At 42.3% G+C, this 17,862-nt stretch overlaps 1 protein-coding gene across 3 annotated transcripts in view; it reads right to left on the bottom strand.

Annotated features, from left to right (window-relative positions):
- Positions 1–16,037, bottom strand: part of LOC139747034 (probable G-protein coupled receptor Mth-like 3) — a 55,986-nt gene extending 39,949 nt beyond the window's left edge. Inside the window, exon 1 of one of the 3 annotated variants that reach the window (XM_071658907.1) lies at positions 15,788–16,037. Coding sequence is in view for 1 of the 3 variants with exons in the window: in XM_071658820.1 (XP_071514921.1) it covers positions 6,917–6,939 (23 nt within the window). In the remaining 2 variants the exon portion in view is untranslated. Of the gene's footprint in view, positions 1–6,916; positions 6,955–15,787 lie in introns of those variants that run through there. The other 2 variants (XM_071659002.1, XM_071658820.1) reach the window with 2 other exon arrangements.
- Between the last annotated feature and the right edge of the window lie 1,825 nt (positions 16,038–17,862).

Raw genomic sequence — 17,862 nt, 5'->3', positions numbered from 1 at the left:
GGGAGATTAAAAGACACAGACACCAAAAATTTGTCCCAGCCTCTGACGGTATGACATATATATATATATATATATATATATATATATATATATATATATATATATATATATATATATATATATATATATATATATATATATATATATATATATATATATATATATATAATATATATATATATATATATATATATATATATATATATATATATATATATATATATATATATATATATATATATATATATATATATATATATATATATATATATATATATATATATATATATATATACGTATGTATATATATATATATATGTATATATATATATATATATATGTATATATATATATATATATATATATATATATATATATATATATATATATATATATATATATATATATATATATATATATATATATATATATATATATATATCATTCCATTTATTAACTATCATAATCATTTATTTGTATTTCTTAACATCTATTCTGACACGTTTCACAGCCTAGTTACTTGAGACTGCCTCATCTTTATTCCATCTATGTAACTTTCGGAGAACTGGCCCTCTGTTAACATCGTCAATTTAGTTAAGGAACTTGAAGGCATGTGATCGGATGACCGCTTCCTTACTTCTCTCTTCCTATAAAACCTTGGTCACAGCTGTCCAAACAGTGAGGCTTTGTGTGTGTGTGTGTGTGTGTGTGTGTGTGTGTGTGTGTGTGTGTGTAGCCCAACAAACAAGGAACTACACCCTAGTGAGGTCAGACAATCACGGAAGTAATTCTAGTCAGGTTACAGACGATGTATGGAGAGAACAGACAGCCAAAGGCACCTCTCATCATACTAGATCTCATGTTAGGTCCAATTTCTGTGAAGCAAAAGTACTCACTCGTACTTTAAACCCGAGAGCATCTACGGCTGATAACGTCGACCATGGTAGACCTTCCCTCAACATTTATGGCGATAGCGTATGAGCGGTCGAGAACACGAGACCCTAAATAGTACGATACATATATATCTACGGTATATTCCAGCGTGTGTGTGTGTGTGTGTGTGTGTGTGTGTGTGTGTGACAGAGGACAGTTAAGAAGAGCAGCTCCAGCACCCACTCAAGCAACCCACGTCTGTGCGAGGGCAAGTAATAGATATCGACAACGGTGTCAAGGGGCGAGGAAGAGCTACTTTAGCTAGCTCCTCTGGGTCACCGGGTCACTACCTTCATTAACTGCATCCCTCACTCACACCGCCCTCTCCTCGAGTCGAGCCGTGAAGTGCACGGGCAGTGAGGGGGGCTTAATGGGAGCACCGCCTGGATCCACGTCCCACACCGATGATTATCTCGCCTCAAGGCTACGTAATCCTTTGATAAGAGACCGAAGGTGAAACATTCTTTTCCTTTTTCGTAGTAAAACACCGAATTAAGGCTACTAATGTCATCTATGACCTAGATTATCATGATATAGTTCCAGAACTTAAAGTTATGTAGAGCAAAACGGTGCGGTTTCGCTTTGCGTTCGGTAAATTAGTGTTAAAAGAGACACAGATGAGTGGCCTCGGCATCTGCAAGAACGTCATATCTGGTGATTTCGGTGAACTAAACTTGCAATCCAGTAAAGTGCAGAAGCTGCGTCCTGGTAAGTCAGTATCCGAGGACGATGATAGATCCAAGATTGACAGTGTCATATCAATGCTTGGGAGATGTCTGGGATGTCTGATCATTACCTGGTGGAGGCGAGGGTTAAGATTTGTTGAGGTTATCGGGCAAGTGGAAATCATATGGGTAAGAAGAGGAGTGTGAAAGTATGTGAGGTTGGAAAGGAGACTTGTGTGAAGAAGTGCCAGGAGAGATTGGGCACAGAATTACAAAAGGTGAGAGTAGATAGAGCCAGGGAGTGGGTGAGGGATAGAAGGTATTAAGGGAAGCAGTGTTGGCACATGTAAGAGAAGTGGGTAGCTTGCGGAAGGTGTGCAGGCGAGAAAGTGTAGTGGTAGGATAACGAAATAAATTTGCTGGTGAAAGAAAAGAGAGAGATGTATGGGTGGTACTTACAGGGAAGGACTGTGAATGATTGGGAAATGTACAAGGGAAAACGGCAGGTCAAAAGGAAGGTAAAAGGGCTGAGAAAGAGGGCAACAGAGAGTCAAAGGTGAGTGAGTACCAACAAACCTTAGGGAGCATAAGATTTTTGAAAGGTGCTTGATAGTATGGGAAAAATAATTGAACAAATGGGAACATCGGTGAAGGCGGCAAATGGGGAAGTGCTAAAAGGTAGTGACAGTGTGAAGGCGAGATAGAGTGAGTACTCTGAAGGACTTGAATGTGTTTAATGATAGGGTGGCACATGTAGGATGTATGCGAAGTGAGAAAGTCATGGCAAGTGATTTAGTGAAAAGAGAAGAAGTGGTGAAAGCCTTGCGTTAGATGAATTGTGGCACGGCGGCTGGAGTGGATGGTACTGCAGTTGAATTTCATAAGAAAGAGAGTGATTGCGTTGTTGATGGGTTAGTTAGAATTTTCATTATAGGTATAAATCACGATGAGGTGCCCAAGGATTGGCTGAGTGTACGTATGGAAAGCGAGTGTTTTAAATTACAGACGTATAAGTTTGTTACGTGTACCTGATAAGTTGCATGGGAAGATAGTGATTAAGAGGGTGAAGCCATGCACAAAGGATCATATTGGGAAGGAGCAGCGTGATATCAGAAGACGAGTCTTGTTCTTATACTTTATTTGAGTTGCTTCAATCTAACGTAGAGATAACAGTGCAAAGAATGTAATGCACAATGGAGAGGTACATTCATCTACTGCATCACTTTGACAAGTCGTCAAATTGATTATTTTAGTATTAGTACCACAACAGCATATCAAACAATAAAATGCATAAGATGCTCTTCCTACAACACTCGGATGAGAAACACTTAATGTGACAAGAGGCGCGACAGAGAAGCCATAGTTACGGTATCACATCATCAGCAGAAACAGCAGATAACATCACTAACAACTTTAAGACTTGAGTACATTCCTGCCTTCCATGGTCGTCTTCTACACCCTCTCGCGCTCCTGCCGCCTCACTCCGACCCAGACCAGTTTTTGTAAAGATTCCTGACGCGTTTGAGACCCCAGCAACCATCCCTACAGGACACACTTATCTCCCATACTTCTCTGGTCTTTAACATCGTTCAGACACTACCATAGTCTTCCTTAGGTGGTAGCAGATGACGGGGTTTTCCTTAAAATCACTAAACAAGGAAAACGTCTTCATGTCTCTTGTCCTATTGCATAAATATGACCACCAGGGCTATTTATACTGGTAGTTTGGGGGGGGGGGGGGGGGGCGCCTCTCGCATCGGCGACAGGCCTGCGTTGCCTCACGCGCCAGATGCAGCTGCTGTAACAATACAACTGAAGCCCTGAAGACTATTCAGTGAGTGACGGGAGGGGTCTGTCCTGGCCTCCTCACTATCAATTAGAGTCGGGTTCATCGCCGTAGTTAATGACAAGAGTTGTTAGCCAGCGACAACACATGTTTGAATGAATAAAAAAAAAAAAAACGGAATGCCATTTAAAGAGTTACCACTTTGAGATACACGTTAAGATATCTTAGAATTCATGTGATTTCAGTCATGATCTGCCGGCAGGCCACTGATAGCTGAAATGCCTTTTGTCTTCAAGCTCACACGTTGCACAATGGGCATACCGCCATGGAATTAGATACGCATGCTTCCACAATGTCAGCGAGGAGCAGTACAGCTGCCACTCCCTGGTATTCGTAAACATACACAGACCACCACACGCAGGGCATCAACAGCAAGCCACAGTCTCTGGAGCGATGAGGACTACAGCAGGAGTCTGTTAGTGGTGTTCAGCGTGCTCACCCTCCTCTCTCTCCCCCCCGTTGTGACAATGCTCTTTACTGTTAATGGAATGGCTTGCAGCCTGCATCTCCTCTGCTTGTATAACAAGCAATGAGCTGTCGATTCTGCTTCTCGTGTAGATTCATTTTCTTTTTTTTTTTTTTTCTTTCGTCTTCGTCATGAAGAGGTTCTTCATCGTCCCTTCTCCTCTGACCGAAGAGGAGCGATGGAGGTGGATATCTTCCACCAACGCGTATGTACGTTCCCTTCAGGGTCGAGCGTTAAGAAAATAAAAGCAATCCGTCCTGAATCCACACCCTAAATATCAGGCGAAACTTGTCATCACACTGAGGCGTGTCGAGGGAGTCAACATGCACCAGGCACAAAAGGCCTTGTTAAAGGCGTGGTGGAATGTGTCTAGTGATCTGAACAACATATCAATTCCCCTCACTACCACCTCATCGCATCCTTGAACCACAAAGGCGACTTGGTGCATCTTGATATACATTTCAATTCGGCATAATCGGAGAGAGCAGCAGAATCTGTAATAGGGCCTTTGTGTATATCCGTGTTCCATATGTTTACTTAAAAGATTTACTTCTTCTTTCTTCGTCATTTTGTTATATCAGTTGATGAAAAAGACGATTTATATAAACAGGGAAATGATCTTCGCTTCTATCTGATCCAGTTTGGTCTTTCATGCAGAGTTTTCACTCACTCTAGCCTTCGTAGAAGCAGAAACAAATGAAAGAAGAAGAAAAAGCACCGTGCATCCAGACAAGTCATGCGAGGGGACTCGACAATCATTTAGGTCTTACGTTAAGTCACGTCAATCCTCTCACTTGAGACACGGATTCTAATCACAGCAGAACATTCGCTAGATATTTGTAGCTATCAACACCTCTGCCTTAAGACTGACAGGTAACAAATACAAAAACTATCGCAATATAGCCAAAGTTTTTCCAACACTCTGCCATACCATAGCAAGGGGTCTTCATTACTCTACCACGACATAGCCAAAATTCTACAGTACTGCCACAGTGTTAAACGGCTGATTGAAATACGAAGAGGAGCATTATTTCGTGGGTGGGTACACGCCAGAAGGGGGGGGGGGAGCCTCTGGAATTCATTTGGGCGTCCTGAGAATTACAGGCTACCTCCTCCTCCTCCTCCATGGACGAAGTTGGGTGCACCCAGAACAGACACCCCAACATGCCTACACTTCCATAGATCTCATGGAATAGGTTAAAAAAAATGAGGACGTCTCTTAGGAAGGGGAGGATTTGGCTCTTCCTACTTTGGAGAACTACGAAGAGGAAACTCAGGTGGGAAAGTGGAGGTGATAGCCATCGAGATTGCCCAAAATCAAGATGACAGACGAGAGATTATAAATGCGGCTTGTATCCTGAACAATCTTTGGCTGGAGATGGTGGAGCGCCACGGTTTTATGGACGAACAACGGAGTTCCCAGAAGCAATTTGTTATGGAAGACAGTAGAGGTGAGACCCTCTGGAATTCTTGGAATAGAAAACCGTTCTGTGAATGTGTGTGTGTGTGGAGGCCGATATAGCCACGGCCAAAGCTATAACCCAAGTTCATATGAAGGATTACGCCCAGAGTGACTTCTGTGGTGATAACACCCTTGTCCAGAATCGACAGCGACGGTCAAGTACGTGTTCGACTACTGGACTTCGAGGAGGTATCGTCGGCAGAAACGGTCGCTGTTACGATGATTCGTCCCTTGAGGCCAACTTGTGATTACCGAAGGATTTGGTAATTTCGGGATGCTCACCAAGAGGAGGAAGAGCATGACGAAGATAATGATGAAGATGATAATGAAGAAGAAGATTCTGAATGAACAGTTACCTTCTCCTTCATTTACATAGGGACTGCCACACAGGGTTATGAGTTAGATTCTTATCACGTCTCGTTCATTAAATGATCAGCGATTTATGCCAGCAACCACAAGTGAACTCCATAAAGGATTACGGAGACCTTTCTTAGGCCTCAGTGGACTGATCTTATATTCATTAATTGCTAGAAATTGGATGATTACGTAATCTTTACTAGACAGTATTTCATATCTTGTTACTGATAAGAGTCTACAACACTGTATCACAGCGTAGAGAAAACCTGTAGAAGTATACGTATGGTAGAATACAACATTTAGAGAGTCTACAGTTCGTAGTGTCATCCTACATAGAGTCTACAGCACTGTGGTACAGTACACACGCAGCCCGCAATACTCCCTCTGTTCCAACATACACGAAGTTAACAGAACTGTACCAAAACACGCAGAAAAATTATGCTTCTGTGTTGAAACATACACAGATTCCTATACTACCATATTGCAGTATATATAGTCTAGAGGGTACCATCCCATCGCACACAGTCAGCAGCACTGTGATAACACATACACAAACACTATACACGTCGTAACATACAGAGTCTACAGTACCATACTTCGTGAATACTTTTCCATGTCTCTTTCCCATTCGTAGTCCTCTCTGGATTTCAATCAAGGTCCGGCCTTGATGGGGACTTTTGCCCTTGACTAGAACCTTCAAAATGAAATAGATATATACTACAACATAAGCAGAGACACCAACATGTACGGCAACAGATACAACTTACAATGTTCTGTAAGAGCACACACGGTTTACAACGCTTATCAATGTACACCACACCATTCGACACAATACAGGTGGTATACATTGCCATTACTCCTGGGCAAACAATTGACGCGGCTGGTATCCCTCGTCCCCCTCAATTATTTTTACTTTTATCCCCAGGAATCCCTTCTATCCTTATGGGGCTCCTGTAGCACTCAGGGTGCCGTCCACGTCCACCCGTCGGAACAACAGGGTCATAAAAATGTTGAGATGTTGTTGTGAGTGAGTCTGTGTGCAGAGAATGCAGGGCATGTGAGTAATGAGCACTTACTACCTCAATTGGCCCTTATCTCTCCTCCTATGCTATGAGGCGGTCGCTGGTCTAGACTTCGCGTTGCACCACGACAAAGTCCAAGATCTTCTGACATCACGTCCCACTTACCGCAGGTTCGACGTAACCACCATGCGAGTGCCTTACGAGCACAACAGACACCACCACCACCAGCAGGAACCCCAACCCAACACCCCCATGTGTAAAACAGTGTATGCCCAGATCTCATGATGATGGCAATGTATGCCAAGGGTAAGTGCGCAAGAGAAGTTGTACCCCCAGCGAGTGATAACCCGACATTAGCATTATAAAAGCCACAATGAAAGCAGTTATTAATCTGTGACTCAGCTGGAACCGCCCATCTCATACCAGTTAAGTGTTACAGGGTGATGTTCTTAATTCAAGATCAGCCAAGCATTAGTCTAGCCCCATGGCCCCAAGGACCACCCTCCCTTTTATCTCAGACAGGGATGGTCGGACGGTAGGAAGAAAAAAAAAAGGGTGGGACAGGGGAAGGGATGGTATGAAATGGAAAAGAAGACTAAAGTGTGTACAGGTATTATGGTACAAGTTTTTTTTTCGATGCATGTGGATGATATTATCTGGAAGCATGTGTTTTTGGTGCCTTATTTATACAGCCCAGGGCCAGACTAAGGACGTGCATAAATTTGTGTTGTACCATTTTTTTTGTGTTCTGTTTTTCGAGGAGATTTATTAGGCTAAGCTAACCCCCCCTAATCATATGACGGCCTCCTTGCCCCGTTACCCAGTCTACGTACGTGGAGCTGCGTAGTTGCCCAAATGCTAATGTTCCAAGGTTAGAGTACACCATACATGGCGTTCCCAAGTCTTCCATAGTCAATTGCCAGAGATCGTTCGATATTCATGTCTTCCCCTGTAAGGGAAGGAGACATACTGATCTTCCTATGGTTCTCTTATTTCTCTTTTCCCCCTTCCAACATGTATAATTTTCATTCGTATCCTTTGCCCCCAAGACGATTGTCTGGAACACGGATGGTTCACTTATCTTAAATTTAGATCAACAGTCTTATAAAACAACGTAGGTCACAGATATCATCTTTCGCAACGTTTCGGGGTAAAACACTATAAACCAACACAGTCACTCGAAAACAGCTGGGCAACACGTTTGCCTCCACTTTGGAAATGGATGCATATGTAGACTCATTTCGGTCCGCCCCGCCCCTCCACCTACCAAAACAGCCACTGCAACAATGTTCAGCCACGTGTGATAACTAAGGGAGGATGTGATTGTATTGCCCCATCGTCTAAAGCTCCGTCAAGGCGTCAGTGATGATAGACACAGGGATAATGTCATCCTGTCTCTCGTTACAACATATATATATCGGACAGGAAAGGAATGCTTACCATTCAGTCAGCTTTTGAAGCTGTACATTATGCTTTTGCCATACATATACACACGTGTATGTCTGACTCTCTGTAGTATGTGCGATTATGTGAATCATTATGAGCGTGCTTTCGTGCAAGTGTGTGTGTGTGTGTGTGTGTGTGTGCGTAATTACGTATTTGTACTGGACGGGGAGGGAGTTTTACACTCGTGGGGCCCCATCTCTTCAACATTCAGTACTGCCATAAATCGTAAGTTTATGTATACTGTCTGCTTTAACCATGTCTACATTCATTTTACACCATTCATCCACCACTCTTATCCCATAAAGTACTTCTTTACATCTTTGTAACAAGTTTTTTGCTTAATCTCTTATGTCCTTATGTGCATGCGTGCGTGCGGTGTGTGTGTGTGTGTGTGTGTGTGTGTGTGTGTGTGTGAGCGTGTGTTTTGTCCATGTAATTACTTGTATTCAATTACCTACACCCTACCTACCTGCAGCCACAGGGAGGGAGAACTAACGCGTGTGACGCCCTAAACTCTCTCTACTGACATGCATATCTTCTCTTCCTTATTTCAGTTTGTAGTCAACATTCACACTCGCTTCACTATCATGTTTAATTCACCTGGACATCTCAATGCTCTAACTATACAAGTTATACAAGTTATAAACTATACAGTTTCAAAATGTCTCGTATTATTTTGGTTAATTTCATCAATCGATATCATATGTCTCCCTCCTTTCTCCTCACATCCAGGGTGAACACTATGACCCTAGCCTCTCCCTGTGACTCTCCCTCGTGGATTCAGTTACCATCATCGTTATCATAACTTTCAGGTCTAAACGTTTCCTCGGATGGCTCACCCCATCTGGTAATGCGGGCTGTAATTTTGGTATGATATATATATATATATATATATATATATATATATATATATATATATATATATATATATATATCATTGTAGATATTCTACTGGACGCTGCATTGCCCATGTCCTTATATGCAACATTGACTTCAACTAGAATGTCATTTGTCTCCTTGACAGTTCTCCTAATACTGTCTTTATGGGGCGAGTGGTGAAAAGCCAAAATTATTCTCATACATAGCTTCCCAAAGTTGTCGTTTGTCAGTGGATAGAGATTACGAATAACTATCTTTCTGATGGTCTTTTCAACCCTATAAACAATCGGGTCTGGTGAGAATTTATTGTGTCTAGCCAAAACTGAAGCTTTATCTTTTTTTTACTTCATGGATCATCATTGTCCTTGACAATTTAACTTCCCCCATGACTCGAACGTCATCTGCCAGTATGTTTAGCTATGATTCACGACCCTTTTTTTGCATTTCATTTACATAGATCCACAATAACAGCAGCGCCAAGACAGAGTTAAGTGATACCCAATTGGTTACTTCAACATAGCTTGAGAATACACCTCCGACATGTGTCCTGTGTTTCCATCCACTCAGCTAGCATTCCGTCCATCGAAGACGTCCTTCGAATCAAAGCCATCTTGGGGAAAGAAAAAAAGAGAAAGAGAAAGAAAGTCGATATTAATTAGGGTTTCTGCGGATGTCTGTAGACCTGACTCTGAAAGGAAGAGGGGAAAAACAGAAGAAGGAAGAGAATTCAACAGCACAACTGTTCCAGGGTAGAAGCCGGCATCATAACAGCCAATTCTCGAGTGGCTGGTCTACACAAACAGGTTGTGACAAAATGCATGTCGCGGGTTCAAACCTTTTTTTTTCTTTCTTTTTCTTTAATTCATTTAACTTAGATATTCATGCGTTTGTACACGTTCTTTGAACACATCTGGTGAGATTTTATCGTGTCTACAACCCTTGTATGCTACAAGAACCTTCAGTACACAACTTGCATATCGTCTGTACAAATACTAATGCTTCCTATGGCACTCTTGCTCAGTACATCTCCATGACGTTGAGGGCAAAGGTGTCGTCCTTCATAAAGTTTGTCATTCACCATTCAGCTTCTTACACATACCCTCTTCTGTTTCAGCAGCCTTGCTCTCTGAATTTCCACGTTTGAAGGAATGCTCTGTTACTGCTGATTCGTTTCCGACGAACTTCTCTTCATTATTCTCCTGTTATCCCTATTTTCCATCATTTCTTGACGTTTATCAAACGATTTCTTCCTCCTTTCCCTGAGCCTACGTCTTCATTTTTCTCTTGTCAGTACCCAGGTTCTTTAAAGATGGCTTTCACAGACCTTTCATCACCATTGTCCTGTGTGGTAACATGACTAGATGAACAAAGACGGTTTTACTGAATTCAAGCCACCATTTGGCTGATTTAGTCATACAAGAGCTTATGATCAAGGTGGGTCTGGATACTACCACCCTTTGAGCAAGCGCACGAGCGATGTCTGTCTACATGGTAGAGGAAGTTGTACGGAGCCAATTTCATGGCTTATGCATTACACATCTAGTGGTGATCAGTTTAACATTACGTGATATAAAGTTACATATGGGTTGCACTGCCGTGATATTGTTAACAAACATTATACGTTTAATGGTGACTATGAAGTGATGAATAATTTCACGATGATTGCTTTACGGTAATGTTGATAGTTGACATACACATAATTATGGGAGACTTAAACTATTTGCTTGCTAAACTCTGCTCTTGTTTAAGGATTGTCAACGACATTCACATTAGTAGGTATAGGCCAGTTCTTGTATCCGTACAGCACTGGTTAGTACGAGGTTGACTCTGATAACGGACGGGTGTCGGGTGATCGCTCCTCTGACCCTCGAGGAAACTGTTATTGAATCGCTGGGGGTCACCTGGGTCACAAGTTCAACGGTCGAAGAGCCACAAAAAAAAGATATGGCAGGTATGTTTACACTGAGGCAACTGCAGCTCTCCCCACATAGGTCTCTCGAGAGGAGACTGAGACTGAGTTACTGGTTTTCTAGTTCACTGGCAAAGGCATCTCACATCTATATGTCTTTCATGATCCAAATCCTCGAAGGTAGACACTCCTTAGTGAAGATGGTTGGTTCTAATCAGGCGTCATTCAGGTATCGAGCTGGGGGAGAGAGTGGAGAGAGAGAGAGAGAGAGAGAGAGAGAGAGAGAGAGAGAGAGAGAGAGAGAGAGAGAGAGAGAGAGAGAGAGAGAGAGAGAGAGAGAGAGAGAGAGAGACTTTTCAAGACATTTTCCATCCTGTAAAGGTACTCTATGGGAACCTGGCAGGTCGGGCCTACTAATGGTTCCGTATGTATTACGGGTACACCAGTCAAGTCGTCGGCATATCGGGAGTAGTTTTGAAGGTTTCTACCCCATTAACCCGTACAACACACAAGCGCAAGAACAGTGTCATACGAACCCATTTATCATGACGGTACGACCCTTGAGTATGTTGGCGTATCTTATGACTTGACCCTGAAGGATTGGGTCGAACGCCATACCATCATAATCAAGGGTCGTGTTGTCACTCTCAAGGGTCATGTCATCGTCGTCCAGGTTTATATATATATATATATATATTTTTTTTTTTTTTTTTTTTATACTTTGTCGCTGTCTCCCGCGTTTGCGAGGTAGCGCAAGGAAACAGACGAAAGAAATGGCCCAACCCCCCCCCCCCCATACACATGTACATACACACGTCCACACACGCAAATATACATACCTACACAGCTTTCCATGGTTTACCCCAGACGCTTCACATGCCTTGCTTCAATCCACTGACAGCACGTCAACCCCTGTATACCACATGACTCCAATTCACTCTATTTCTTGCCCTCCTTTCACCCTCCTGCATGTTCAGGCCCCGATCACACAAAATCTTTTTCACTCCATCTTTCCACCTCCAATTTGGTCTCCCTCTTCTCCTCGTTCCCTCCACCTCCGACACATATATCCTCTTGGTCAATCTCTCCTCACTCATTCTCTCCATGTGCCCAAACCATTTCAAAACACCCTCTTCTGCTCTCTCAACCACGCTCTTTTTATTTCCACACCTCTCTCTTACCCTTACGTTACTTACTCGATCAAACCACCTCACACCACACATTGTCCTCAAACATCTCATTTCCAGCACATCCATCCTCCTGCGCACATCTCTATCCATAGCCCACGCCTCGCAACCATACAACATTGTTGGAACCACTATTCCCTCAAACATACCCATTTTTGCTTTCCGAGATAATGTTCTCGACTTCCACACATTTTTCAAGGCTCCCAAAATTTTCGCCCCCTCCCCCACCCTATGATCCACTTCCGCTTCCATGGTTCCATCCGCTGACAGATCCACTCCCAGATATCTAAAACACTTCACTTCCTCCAGTTTTTCTCCATTCAAACTCACCTCCCAATTGACTTGACCCTCACCCCTACTGTACCTAATAACCTTGCTCTTATTCACATTTACTCTCAACTTTCTTCTTCCACACACTTTACCAAACTCAGTCACCAGCTTCTGCAGTTTCTCACATGAATCAGCCACCAGCGCTGTATCATCAGCGAACAACAACTGACTCACTTCCCAAGCTCTCTCATCCCCAACAGACTTCATACTTGCCCCTCTTTCCAGGACTCTTGCATTTACCTCCCTAACAACCCCATCCATAAACAAATTAAACAACCATGGAGACATCACACACCCCTGCCGCAAACCTACATTCACTGAGAACCAATCACTTTCCTCTCTTCCTACACGTACACATGCCTTACATCCTCGATAAAAACTTTTCACTGCTTCTAACAACTTGCCTCCCACACCATATATTCTTAATACCTTCCACAGAGCATCTCTATCAACTCTATCATATGCCTTCTCCAGATCCATAAATGCTACATACAAATCCATTTGCTTTTCTAAGTATTTCTCACATACATTCTTCAAAGCAAACACCTGATCCACACATCCTCTACCACTTCTGAAACCGCACTGCTCTTCCCCAATCTGATGCTCTGTACATGCCTTCACCCTCTCAATCAATACCCTCCCATATAATTTACCAGGAATACTCAACAAACTTATACCTCTGTAATTTGAGCACTCACTCTTATCCCCTTTGCCTTTGTACAATGGCACTATGCACGCATTCCGCCAATCCTCAGGCACCTCACCATGAGTCATACATACATTAAATAACCTTACCAACCAGTCAACAATACAGTCACCCCCTTTCTTAATAAATTCCACTGCAATGCCATCCAAACCTGCTGCCTTGCCGGCTTTCATCTTCCGCAAAGCTTTTACTACCTCTTCTCTGTTTACCAAATCATTTTCCCTAACCCTCTCACTTTGCACACCACCTCGACCAAAACACCCTATATCTGCCACTCTGTCATCAGACACATTCAACAAACCTTCAAAATACTCATTCCATCTCCTTCTCACATCACCGCTACTTGTTATCACCTCCCCATTTACGCCCTTCACTGAAGTTCCCATTTGCTCCCTTGTCTTACGCACCCTATTTACCTCCTTCCAGAACATCTTTTTATTCTCCCTAAAATTTACTGATAGTCTCTCACCCCAACTCTCATTTGCCCTTTTTTTCACCTCTTGCACCTTTCTCTTGACCTCCTGTCTCTTTCTTTTATACTTCTCCCACTCAAATGCATTTTTTCCCTGCAAAAATCGTCCAAATGCCTCTCTCTTCTCTTTCACTAATACTCTTACTTCTTCATCCCACCACTCACTACCCTTTCTAAACAACCCACCTCCCACTCTTCTCATGCCACAAGCATCTTTTGCGCAATCCATCACTGGATATATATATATATATATATATATATATATATATATATATATATATATATATATATATATATATATATATATATATATATATATATATATATATATATATATATATATATATATATTCTCGCACTTTAACAGACGCACTCCCAAGCACCAAAACAACACGAAAGTCACGTCACAAGTCGTCGCCAGGGTTTGGTTACAGCACACTTGAGCCGCCACACTCCAGGGCCTGCTTCCCACTTCACACTTACTGAACAACCAGTTACAGTATCTCTGTGTATGCGACACCCTCACATCAAGGTTAGTCACGCTTTCGGAAGCCTAGCAGTACATGATGCCTGGATGACACGGGATTGCTTCATCAGCGCGTGATGAGTGATACATACTCATCGCTGACTCATGGGTCCTTCTTCAGAGAACGATACGTCACCCAAAAAGGTCACTTCTTAAGGTAGCTCGAGTCTAAGTGGAGATTCCCTCAGTACCTCCCTTGAACAACGTGGACACCTGGGAGCTCCTCGTTATTCGCAACTTACAGAACTCTCAGCTTCCAGTATCATAAGAGAGCGACAGACGAAGAAGCATCGAGGGAGCCATCCCAACTCACTACCTCCCTCCCTACAGAATAACATGAGCCAGACACCTTCCCTCCTCACATGCGTTACAGCATACTTCTCGCCTTACAACTGGTGGTTATTATTGCCATCCATCTCAAACGCATTAGTCCTCGAGAGAACCAGTTGGCTAATAGCGATATTGACATAGGCACGCACAGGATATGGTCAAAGTGATTTATAACGCAACTCTCAAAGCTTGTTACAGTATCAATAAGCATCAAACTGGTATGAAAGTTGCTCCAGCGTATATGTCAGTGGTCTGAAGGGCTTCGGCCAGCTAGCTGTCAAGGGTGCAGCAGATCTACGAGACAATGCCGAGGGACTGTAGTAGTAGTCGTCGTGGTGTGTGGAGTTTTGCAGTCATGTGAATCCTATGGAATACATACAGCATTGGGTTGCACGATGGCTTGTGTCCCTTTCTGATTAGATATGACATTTCTTATAGATCTTGGCTGTTGGTTTGCGAATACATGATGTCTATGAACCCTACGATGCGGCCCATCAGCATAACGCTGATCACCATAAGAGGGAATTCAGACAGAAAGATCATGGCATATGAAAGCGAAGTCCCGACTCGAACTCCCTGTACGCTCCTCCATCACTTGTCACGGACGCTCTTTTGCCAAACATGTAACAACCTGACAATTGCTGACGATAAGGGTATCACAAATGACAAGGTTAAATCGAGTGTGTCGGGTTATGCTGATGGTTTAAATCAAGTGTGGATCGACTCCTAGATAGGTATTGAGTAAAGGTGTGTAATGGTAAGCTACACTTCAAATTCCATTTCACGTATACAGACGTCTCCACCGTCCTACCTCTATGCTGTCCGAAAGATCCCACAGTACCTGGTCCTCTCATCCTTATACTACTTGTCTTGCAATCAAAGTCACTCTATATCCTGCTAGAGTCACTTTGTACCCTGTTAGAGTCACTTTGTATCCTCCTAGAGTCACTTTGTATCCTGCTCGAGTCACTCTGTATCCTGCTCGAGTCATTCTTAATCCTGATAGAGTCACTCTGTGTCCTGCTCGAGTCACTATTTATCCTGCTCGTCACTCTGTATCCTGCTAGAGTCACTCTGTATCCTGCTCGTCACTCTGTATCCTGCTAGAGTCACTCTATATCCTGCTAGAGTCACTCTATATCCTGCTAGAGTCATTCTGTATCCTGTTCGAGTCACTCTGTATCCTGCTCGAGTCACTCTGTATCCTGCTAGTGACATAAACTCAGAACAACGGCTCTCTGCGTCCCTCACCTGTATGGGTCGTCGTCGTCTTCGTTTTCTTCCACCGCAGTGTTGCTGCTGCTGCTGCTGCTGCCCACGACCCGCCTGGACCACCACTCCTCCGGCACTGGAGACGACGGTGGGTTGCGGCGCCTCACACGACGGCTGGGGTTACCAGCACGCAGGAAGTCTCAGATATTTCTCCTTGGTAGTTGTTTCTTCACTCCCTCTTGCCATCTCCCTGGCCAGGCCTTGACCACCTGCTTTAGAAAGAGGTTTCCTACCTTTGATACCGGAATGCTGCACATTAGACGCCTTTCTCGTAAGACTATGTCACACAGAGTCAACATATATTGTGTTTGCATGCCACTCGTATGATATATATATATATATATATATATATATATATATATATATATATATATATATATATATATATATATATATATATATGTGTGTGTGTGTGTGTGTGTGTGTGTGTGTGTGTGTGTGTGTGTGTATTAATGCACTGTATTACTATTTCTTAACTCTGCTTGCGTTGCAAATCACAGACATCCCAGCCATCATTATCAGAATGAGTCAACTGCGAAATGAATCATCTTCTGCACGTGTGCAGAAACACAACACAGGAGGGCTGCTCTGTCTGGCTCAGGGGCAACACCGTGTGGTCTCTCGTTCAGTGAGGAGGGTGTTGAGGACGGAGACCTAAACGCAGGAACATACGGAGAGTGAATGTGAAGTTGCATTGGCTATTCCTCTCTCTGTATTTGTTGAATTCATTCGTAGAGAACGGGGATATAGTGATTCTATTAGCCTTAATATATATATATATATATATATATATATATATATATATATATATATATATATATATATATATATATATATATATATATATATATATATATATATATATTATCTCTCTATGAAGATAATGAACAGGTCTCTCTCAGTACCTCGTCCAAATCTTTATATGTCTTGGACATACGTGCGTACTTCCAACATCTTTCTAAACATCTTCAGGTTTGAGGTTACATGTCTTAGACTCTCAGAATGATATTGAAATGACGTACAAACGATGAAATGAGATTTGATACCATGAGCAGTCGATAGGGTCGCTTGAATTACTTAAAACAGAAAGTGTGAGATGAACGACAAGAAGAAGTAGGAAAACGATATATTGGTTTCGTAGGGGTAGACCCAGCTATTTCCGTAAGGTTCATTGAGTCAAGAGGTGGAATTACAGAACCGTCAAACGTGAGGAGAAAAGTTATGAGGAAGTTTCGATAGAGAGATGGGTAGAAAGTGGCTCATGGAGGCATCAAACTTGACAAGATTTCGTCTAACCCCACTGAGATATCCTAAGTCTGAGTCTATTGAGAAAGTTGTGTCGAAATGAGATGCAGATCGAGTAGTGAGAAGGAGGAGGTTTAAAGGATGTGGAGGAATGCAGTGATGAGTGTACATCAGTGTGGAGCAGAAAACAATATTTTCAGTATAAGAGAAATAGATTTGATAGTTTTTTGGGGTTTAATGACCCAGTGCCGTTAAAATATCACAAAGTGCCCACAGATGGTTCAAGATAAAAAGTAAAAATTCTGAGATCAAGAAATATGAGTACACACACACACACACACACACACACACACACACACACACACACACACACACACACACACACACACACAAATATATATATACCTCGCAAACGCGGGAGACAGCGACAAAGTATAAAAAAAAAAAAAAAAAAAAAAAAAAAAAAAAAAAAAAAAAAATATATATATATATATATATATATATATATATATATATATATATATATATATATATATATATATAGATATATATATATTTGCTGAGAACCACGAGGAAAATTAAACACGATGAATTCCCAAGTGCACTTTCGTGTAATAATCACATCGTCGAAGAGTTAGAAAACTCATTTTATGTACAGAGAAGAGGCGGAGTTAAGATGCCGTTGGTACACAAGTATTTCCAATTGGGGTGTTCGGGTCTGGCACCTTTCCAGGAACATCATCACTCTCATGAATCTGCTCCTCTTCAGTTAACTGTACAGCTCGATAAGCAGGAGTCACACACTGCTT

The sequence above is a fragment of the Panulirus ornatus genome, chromosome 1 (genome assembly GCF_036320965.1).
Source record: "Panulirus ornatus isolate Po-2019 chromosome 1, ASM3632096v1, whole genome shotgun sequence".
NCBI classification, from domain to species: domain Eukaryota; kingdom Metazoa; phylum Arthropoda; class Malacostraca; order Decapoda; family Palinuridae; genus Panulirus; species Panulirus ornatus.
The sequence above is the reverse complement of the archived record's forward strand: the minus strand, read 5'-3'. Positions and strand labels throughout refer to the sequence as shown.